Below are 9,777 nucleotides of genomic sequence, written 5' to 3'. Positions count from 1 at the left end.
GAATGTAGCTAGAGGAGTTGCTAATGAAGTTGTTTTTGACTATTTTTGGGTTGTTAAAATTGTTGGGTGACTAAAATAGTTGTAGTTGACTTTGTCTTTTGTCCTTTTTGGTAGTAACAAATGCAAGTTGATGTATGTGGAACTTTATATCATGGGATTCACTTGTTTTTGTGATAAATCTTGGAACTTATTGTTTTTTGCTACTAAGACTTTGAATCTAACGAATTCTGGATTCTGGAATTTTGTAATGATTCACAACTTCGATTCTAAGGGATTCACAATGTTGTTATGAATCCTGGAACTTTATGTTAGTTTATAATTCTCTCTCACATATGACAGCATTCTTAATGTTCATACACAAGCAACCTTCATATAATGCAATTCTTCCACTCCAACCAACAATGACCAAATAACATATATACATCACCAAAAACTCACTTAACGAAGCTGCTCTCTTTCATATCAACATTGATTTTGTAAACATACAACTGGAAACTTAAAACTATTACAAATCCATATCAATCCATATCCAAAACTATTACATGAAATCTCAGGAATTATCGAAGAGGGCAGCATTACATGGTCCAAAATATATGAATCATAAACTTTCATATGATGTCTAGAACTACTGCAACATCTTCAATTCTAACAAGCTACCCTTTTGCCTTTGAGTGCCCCCGAGTATAGCACCAACTAAAATGTAGCAACAAGTACAAGCCAAGAGCAACATTTTCACTTAGCCTTCAATTTGCTGATTTCAATCTTCAGTGCTACATTGTCCCTTTCATTACTTCTCAGCTCTCACAAAATTGTAGCTAGCGTATTCTTCATTTTTTGAGGTATGGGTGGATCATACCAAAAAAAAAAAAAATTACAAGCACCACGTTTCTGCATTCACTACTATTTAATAGTCAAAATTCAAGCAATAATTCAACAAAACCTAACATTTAGCAATGCACAAAATTACCCATGATTTCTGCAGCCATGAAATCTTCTCGATGGGTTTGACTCCATCCATGCTATCACAATTCTACATTGTTCAAGGCAGTGGCATCACACGAATTTGTCTCCATTGTAATATTCATCATTTCCTTCATAAATCAGGCTTTCTAATTTTGCACTATTCAACCCGACGCGGACGCTCTTCAGGACTCGATCACTACATCGTGAGCTTGAGGATGCTTTGTCCCAATTCCTACTTGGATACATTTCACTGCAGTGATTTCATCCAGAGCCACTTTGGGAAATTTGGGATGTCGAGCAGATCAGATCTCCCTTTTTACCAATAACCCTAGGATTAGAATTGGATTCTCCCTTCGATTTTTTTTTCTTATCTTACAGCCTCATCAGTGAAATACCTGAAATACCCCTACTTAAGTGCTCAATTAGAAGCTTGGTCGAAATCACAAGGTGGTGCCACCACGGCGTTCCTCAATTCATAAGTTGCATTAAGGACAATTAAACTTAGAACTTAATCACAAATTGTACATTTTTTTAAAATACACTAGCTAATGTGCTCAAGCTAAGCCAAACAACAAAGAATAAAGGCAGCAAAATTCAGGATTCTTGTATTCTGTTTATTGGAGCCACATGCAAAATTTAGTAAATCACTATAGCCATCAAAAGCTCTTAATCTTTCCATTTAAAAAAGAAAAGCGCTTTAAGCTAAACATCTATGATGTATAATATGAATCATTTGCCCACAAAGCATCAATTACTACACAAATGTTTCTAGTCCACTGAAGATTTACTTAATAAATAAATATATAAATAAATATTAATAGAGCTTTTCCACTTGCCAATCTACAAATGAGAAAGGAAACACAGTTTCCCATCAAATACCTAATTAAACTAGATAGTAAAAGCTCATTTACCATTTTATAACAAAAAATGAACTCCTTTCTTCCTAACTATTATACAAGAGAGATGAAAGATGAAGGAAAATATGCAGCTGAAAGGGAGAAAAAAATCAAAGCTAAAGGAAAAAGAGTGAAGGACAGAGAGATGAAAGAAATTATTGATTAGAAGTGTAAACAGGTACTACTGATTAAAACCAAAAACAGAAGTATACTCAATTTTTCCAAATTAATTTTATAATTCTAATTACAGAAATCATGAACAACCCCAGAACATAGACAGAACTAGCCGATGAGACCGTTCTACTAACACTTGACTTACCAGAATACAAGTAATATGTATAAATACTTCCTATCACACTACCCTGCATCTTGAATAAAGGAAGACTTTAGCTTTTTAGTGCAAAGTTGTCATCGAAACAGGACAATGCAAAACTAGTGAGATCAAATGCTAATTGATAACCAAACTAGGTCTTAAAAAATGACCACTGCGACTTTAAACCATGTCATTAAGCAGAGAACATATTTCTCTTATCAAAAACTCCAGAACAATACCACCGCATGGAAAACCTGAATATCTCATTCCTTCTAAAGCAGTCTAGAAACCTGATTCTAAAGACTAACAAGTCGGTTAACTAAAATAATTACTTCCTTAGAACTTACAAATAACTATAATGGTTATCTGCTTAAACATCAGATTGTCTTTGTTTGATGATTCTCGTGATATTAGATATATACTGCAATTCAACATGTAATCGAAAAATCGGCAATAAGAACATTTTCAAAATTTCCAAGCAAAATAGAACAATATATGCACTCTGCTAAATGAAACCTAGATCAAATTAACTAATTCTCTTACATTAAGCGGTGCTTGGACCCAGAACAGCAAAATTCAACTGAAATATCATATTACAATTAAATTATTTTTCTTTACAAGTAAAATATACATCAAGTTAAACATGACCTAGCTAAAATTCAAAAACTTTCTAACTAACAAATATTGTCAACAAAATCACAAAAAAAAATGCAATCTTCCAATACTTTGTATAAACTAACAAAATTCTCTTAAAGAAACTTACCGTTGCTATCCTCGAGCAGCAAATGCACATGAAGAATACAAGGGAATGCCACAATTGTCTGTAACCCTTATGCTTCAAATAGAAATGAAGATTCTAAGAACTGCAATATTAGTTTTTGAGAATCACCAAAATTACCTCATGAATGATGGGTGTGAATAAATCAAGCTCTTTGCCATCTCCTCAACTAATCCGATTTTCAGAAAAGCTAAAACATCTCCACCATATCATTATTGTCTTCTCCACCGCTGTTACAATTGCTATTGTTCTATATTTTCACCAGTATTCTTTGAAAATCTAATAGCATTTGAAATGAATCGAATTATTGACAACAAAAAGGAAGTAGGATCTATCGACAACAAAGACGATGAGAGACAGAGCTGGATATGCGATTGGCGAGGGATTCTATATTTCTTTAGTATTTCTAAGTTTTTTTTTTGTTGGGTTTCTTGTTCCATGTTTTTCCGTTTTCAAGGAAATGACGTCGAATAGTGTTATAGTACCTTTTTTCTTTTTATAAGTCGAATAGGGTAATATTTGTGACTTGCACGTTGCACCTTTTCAATCATAAAAGAAATTTGGGTAAAAAAACTCAGCGGCCACTGAACTATTGATCAGATCATATTTTGGCCATCAAACTATTTTTCGTCAGTAATTGGCTACTAAACAACTTAATCAGTAAACTCGTGACCATTTAGTCGATAATTACTTTTAATCTATAAAATTAGCAGTTAATCTGTGAAATAGGGTCGCGTAGTTGTTGGACAAAATTACCCCGCACTTTACCACGTGTACAGCTAATTTCACAGATTAAAAGTAATTATCGACTAAATGGTCACGGATTTACTGATTAAGTTATTTAGTGACTAATTACTGACGAAAAATAGTTTGATAACCAAAACATGATCTGACCAATAATTTAGTGGCCGCTGAGGTTTTTTGCCCAAGAAATTTTCGTATGACGAACAGCATACCAATCACAAAAACATCCAATTACGACGTAGTTTTATTTATTTTTATTTTTTTTGTGACTTGTCCTGGTAGTCATAAAGTTTTTATGACTAGCAATGAAATGTGAGTCACCAAAACTCATTTTTTCTTGTAGTGTCCTGAACTACACCTATAAATGTTGTGCCTTTTGTTGATTTTTGCTTTTACCGAACCTTGGCTTATAGTTTGTACCTAATTTGTAGATGTGTCAAAATGGGTTACTTGGACTGGTTTGGGTTGGTTAAAATGGGTAATGGGTACAAGTGAATCAACCCATTTATACCCATTTAATTAGATGAATATAAATGGGTAAGTCAAAATTAAAATGAATTAGGTAATCCAATTATCCATTTATAATCCATTTATTTTAACTTTTTGTAAACTCATCATTTTTGCAAACTAAGTTATTAATTTATACCATCCTTTGCACCCATCATTAGTTTTAAATATTTACTTATAATGTTCAATAAGCCTAATTATCAATTTTTTTCTCATCCGTACTTTATGTCGTAAAATTACATACTATTTAATAATTTACCAATAAGAATATAAAAAATTGAACTAAGTACTATAAAAGTTAACATAAAAACTTAATCCAAAAATTTTGAACCCCTAACACTTTTTCGTGTGTAAATTTAAAATTTCATTTTAGTAATGTAGGAAAAGAGGATAAAATTTGTCATAAATTGGTAATGTTGAAAAATGAGTAAGTTAACAAACTAAGAGAAAACAAAATGATAAGATAAAACCAACAAATAATAACAATAATGAAACAAAAGTAGTTAATATCATAAATTTTGAAAAAAAAAAAAATGGGTGCAGGAAGAGAGGAGGTTTGGGGAGATAATTGTAAATGGGTTAATTGGATTTGATGGATTACTCAATAATACCCATTTGTATTATTGGGTAATCCATTTATATTCATATGCAAAAATTTAAGATACCCATATCCATTTATTCATGAGCAAGTATGAGTAAATTTAGTTAAATGGATTTGTTTGTCACCTATACTGATTTGCTAGTTGGTGTAGGTTTACGTAGAATCAAGGGAATATCTGAGTAAGCTAAAACCGTGGGATTAATAATGTGGCTGCTTTATAAGGTGGTAGGTTTTAGAAATTAAGGAACTTGTATCATAGCAAGGACAAAACGGGAAGAATCAAAGAGAATTGTGGCGGAAAAAGGGATCACAAGTTTTTTGAGTGTCCCAAACTTCACTTTCTTGAAAACTAAAGCTTTAGTACTCTAAAATCTTGATATTTGTTGGGCAATGCTATTCATACTCTTCATTTAACTTTTTTCACAGACTTAATGAGTAACGCGTGATAACATGGTTGCTATTGGTGTAAATGATGTACGTGTTATATAGTATAGTGTATTACCATACTTATATTGTATTATAAACAAATATATGAAATAATTTATTTATAGAATTAATCTTTTTTATATTAACAACAGTGAATGCATAATACATGTAGAACATTTCAAGTTCAAACATAAGTTAAAATTAATTGTCATGTATCTGGACCCGTTGCCTAAACAGTTATTTGAAAGCGTTGTTTTATTGTACAACCACCGTATTTAATAAAAAGCAGTCAAAGTAATGTATGTGAAGCTCAAATGGTGTGCGAAGAAATCGCAACGCTAGATAGTAAGATATAGGCAACAAAATTAAGAAGGATTTAGCAATTGGCATCCAAGTCATAGCCATGTCATTCAGACTTATAACAGCAATCTTAGCCTACTTTCTAGCTCACATCGCAGCTGGTGCGGCAGCTTCCAACGATGTTGCGTTCATCTATCAAGGATTTCAATCATCACATCTAAGCCTGTATGGATTAGCTAAAGTCACCAAAAATGGCCTCCTGCAGATAACCAACACCACCAAATTACAGACGGGGCATGCCTTCTATCCTCATCCGATCAATTTCAAGAGCACATCCAATAGTTCAGCTTTCTCCTTTTCCACCCAATTTGTGTTTGCTATGGTACCTGAAGTCTCAGGCGTGCCTAGTCCGGGAATGGCTTTCGTTATTGCACCAACAAGAATCCTTACACGGGGGCCTTCCACAAATTTCATTGGGCTCTACGATGGTAGCACCACTGGAAGTGGAACAAATCACTTTTTTGCAGTGGAGCTTGACACTTTCCAAGACCGTGAATTTGCAGATATCAATGACAACCATATCGGCATTGATATTAACTCTGTGAATTCCACGGTGTCCCGGCCAGCAAGTTACCAATCTAACAACAGGAATTCATTTGACAACTTAACTCTTACCAGCGGCCAACGGATGCAACTCTGGGTGGAATACGATGGGGTGGATGGGAGAATCGATGTTACATTAGCTCCAATAGCTGCTGTTAAACCAAATACTCCTCTTTTGTCTTTGCCATATGACCTTTCGCCAATTTTACAGCAAACCATGTATGTTGGCTTTTCTGCATCCAGTAGTCCACTCGACATAGGGTTAACTTGTTTTGTACTGGGATGGAGCTTCAAGATGAATGGTGATGCGCAAGCGCTTGATATCTCTCGGCTGCCCAAGCTACCTCGGTCTGGACCTAAGAAAGTTTCTAAATTTTTAATCGTGGGATTGCCCCTGCTTTCCTTACTTTTGCTGTTCATTATAGCTTTTGGTGTAGCTTATTATTTAAGGAGGAAGTGGAAGTTTGCAGAAGTGCTGGAAGAATGGGAACTTGCCTATGGGCCTCACAGGTTCAAGTACAAAGATTTATACATTGCCACCAAAGGGTTTACAGAAAAACAGCTGTTAGGGGAAGGCGGATTTGGCCGGGTCTACAAAGGGGTTTTGCCAACAAACATGGTTGAGGTTGCTGTCAAGAAGGTCTCTCATCAAGCAAGACAGGGAATGAGAGAATTTGTTGCAGAAATTGTCAGTATTGGTCGCTTACGCCATAGAAATTTAGTACCGTTCTTGGGTTATTGTCGGCGTGAAGGAGAGTTACTTTTGGTATATGAGTTCATGTCCAATGGTAGTCTGGACAGGTTTTTGTACAACCAACCAAAGTACACTCTTATCTGGAGCCAAAGATTTCGAGTCATCAAAGGTGTAGCATTAGGATTACTCTATCTACACGAAGAATGGGAGCAAGTAGTGATCCACCGAGACGTAAAAGCCAGTAATGTGTTGCTAGATTGTGAACTGAATGGAAGACTAGGAGATTTCGGCCTGGCAAGGCTATATGATCATGGAACTCTCCCTCAAAGCACCCATGTAGCGGGATCTCTTGGCTACCTTGCCCCTGAGCATAATAGGACTGGGAGGGCCACAACGAGCACTGATGTATATGCTTTTGGGGCCTTTTTGCTAGAGGTTGCCTGTGGAAGAAGGCCAATAGAACCCCGAGTAGCCCCAGCAGAGAATGTCATTTTGGTTGATTGGGTATTTTCGTTCTGGAAATCAGGCGATATTCTCCAGGCGGTTGATCAAAACTTGGGTACTGAGTATGTGAAAGAGGAAGCAGAGCTGGTGCTGAAACTGGGCTTGTTATGCTCTCATTCAGAACCCAAACTTAGACCAAGTATGAGGCAAGTTCTGTTGTACTTGGAGGGATCAGCTAGCCTGCCAGATTTATCATTATTGGCCACGGGCATTTCTGCTGTTGGTCTTGGCTTTGCCTATCCTAGTGGTTTTGAAGATATTACATCATCATTTGCATCTTCCACAGACAAATGTTTTTCACATTCTGTAGCAGACTCTCTTCTCTCCGGTGGTAGGTGAGTAAGAAGCATATCTTTCTGCTGTGTTAAGTTTGAAAAGAAGAAAAAATAAGGGAAAAAGAAAAAAGAAAAAAGCTTCTATTCCTGTGATTATTTTGTTAGGTGGCTTTATTAGTGTGGTTTTATGTATTAAATCTTTCGAATTTGCAATGTGTTGGTAGTCTAAGTTTCTGTACTTCTTTCCTTGTTTATATTGTCTGTTTTTCAGTTTTCTTCATGAGTTGTCAAAAGGATGAACACATGGCAGCTATGCATAAGGTTAATATATTGAAATTGTTGCACTAAACCATTCGGAGAAGCGTCCTGTAAAATGCCAAATTAAGCATCCAGTTTCATTTGATTCTTCCATCAATCTTCATAATTAGCATAATAACAGTTTTCTTTGAGTTCATTATGTCTGTGGAGCTAAGAAAAGAAGAGTAGCTTTCAAAGTGGAAGCAAAGAAAAACTGTTAATCATGACAAAATCTTAAAAACTATCCGTTTAATTTGCCTGGAAAAAATATACAAGAGGCACAGTACAGTCATTATCAAATACTTATTGCTGTACTATGAAAAAGACAACTCAAATTCATTGCATTTGCACCCACCTGGTTACCAAACAAACTTGGTATAGTTACAGTATATGGGGATTCGTCAAGTTACAGTATAGTTAGCTAGTACTAACATCGTATCTCAATATGATTCATCGTATTTCAATATTTTACCTTTGTACTTGTTCACGTTTTTTAGTACTAGTGTAACGTTTAAAACATCAATACGCAAAAGGTCAAAATATGGAGAACAAATATTCTCATATTAAAACAAAGGGAACCACAGCAAAAGGAAAGGCCAATTGTCTTGACTGTGAAACATGGGAACCAAAATAAATATCAAATGTTATACATTAGGGACAACCTGCTTAATTGGAAAGGTAGATATGTTTGTGTAGATAGGATTGAAACTCACCCATCTCCCTCTTTAATTTTTAAATTCTACCTCTCTCTCTCTCCCTATGCAGGCACACAAATGGCCTAATGATAAGGGTCTTGGCTATTTATTGAGGAGGTCTTAGTCTATTAGTTAAAGTTGAGACTCTAGAATCTAGAGGTTCTCGATTTTAATCTTCCACTCTATATTTTAAATTTCACTCCTCTCTGCTAGAAAATAATAATAATAATAATAATAATAATAATAATAATAATAATAATAATAATAATAATAATAATAATAATATATGGTTTATATCGAAGCATGTATTATTAAAATGATCTTTATTATTGACTTCAATGATTTGGAGAAGGATTAAAAAAAAAACAGTAGTCTACGGTGTAATGACTCCATTATACTAGTACTAGTAAAATATAACCATGCACTTGCAGATTCTTTAGTGGATTTGTTTGGGTATCAATTTTTTTTGCAAAAAATATTTTGCTTCTATCACAAATATATGTTTTAGTAAATTTTTATTTTTTAATTACATATTCATCTCACATACATTACATCAACAAAAAAATATAATAGTATTATTTCAAATAATATTTCTAAACACTCTCCTATTCAAACACATACAAATCAAATTAACAGCCGAGATCAGCCCAAACTCGACCGAACTAATCTCGACCACAAACAATCCGAATCTAGTATTTGGACGTCTCCCTGTAAGAGAGTACATCCCATTTTCCAGCATCTTAGGGATCACCTACAAGTTTTTTTTTTTACGACAACGATATTTTTATAACATAATGTATCCTAATCAAGAGGGAGGGGAGGCTAAAGAGAAAGGGACTAATAGTATAAAAATCTAACTAGACCAAAGGACTGCTCTGACACCTCTTTTGAATTTTTTCACTGTTTATGAGATTTGAACACCCGATTTATAGTTCAAAGAGGAACTTAATTCCTTTTTTGTGACCACTGAATCAAAACTCAGGTGTTATCACCTACAAATACTTGACAATTCATTTGACATGTTCACTAAGAAAAGTCTTCAGACAATTACAATTCCTCTATACATACTGAAGTCTTATCCACTCATAAATGAATGGTCCACTTTTAGACAATGGTAGCTGGTAAATTTAAAGTCAGATTAATTAGCATAGTGGTTGATGTATTAATGTCACCAACAATCC

General features: G+C 34.5%; 1 protein-coding gene and 1 long non-coding RNA gene across 2 annotated transcripts; one reads left to right on the top strand and one right to left on the bottom strand.

Moving 5' to 3' along the window:
• Positions 1-423: 423 nt before the first annotated feature.
• On the bottom strand, positions 424-3,393 carry LOC140038275 (uncharacterized). The gene is made up of 2 exons (XR_011842116.1): positions 3,071-3,393; positions 424-1,358 (listed from the first exon to the last, which is right to left on the bottom strand). It is a non-coding gene; the product is annotated as an uncharacterized lncRNA (long non-coding RNA).
• A 2,125-nt stretch (positions 3,394-5,518) lies between these two features.
• LOC113736827 (L-type lectin-domain containing receptor kinase IV.1-like) lies at positions 5,519-7,953 on the top strand. The gene has a single exon (XM_027263995.2). It carries the CDS (start codon positions 5,632-5,634, stop codon positions 7,666-7,668), a length of 2,037 nt encoding a protein of 678 aa, XP_027119796.2. The 5' UTR covers positions 5,519-5,631; the 3' UTR covers positions 7,669-7,953.
• The last annotated feature ends 1,824 nt before the right edge of the window (positions 7,954-9,777 follow it).

This window comes from Coffea arabica, chromosome 3e, assembly GCF_036785885.1.
Source record: "Coffea arabica cultivar ET-39 chromosome 3e, Coffea Arabica ET-39 HiFi, whole genome shotgun sequence".
In the NCBI taxonomy this organism is placed as follows: domain Eukaryota; kingdom Viridiplantae; phylum Streptophyta; class Magnoliopsida; order Gentianales; family Rubiaceae; genus Coffea; species Coffea arabica.
Note: the sequence above shows the minus strand (reverse complement) of the source record. Positions and strands in the feature narration are given on the sequence as shown.

Bases quoted from the DNA above. Each gene is read 5' to 3' on its own strand.
- LOC113736827 (XM_027263995.2), top strand. From the start codon at position 5,632: ATGTCATTCAGACTTATAACAGCAATCTTAGCCTACTTTCTAGCTCAC.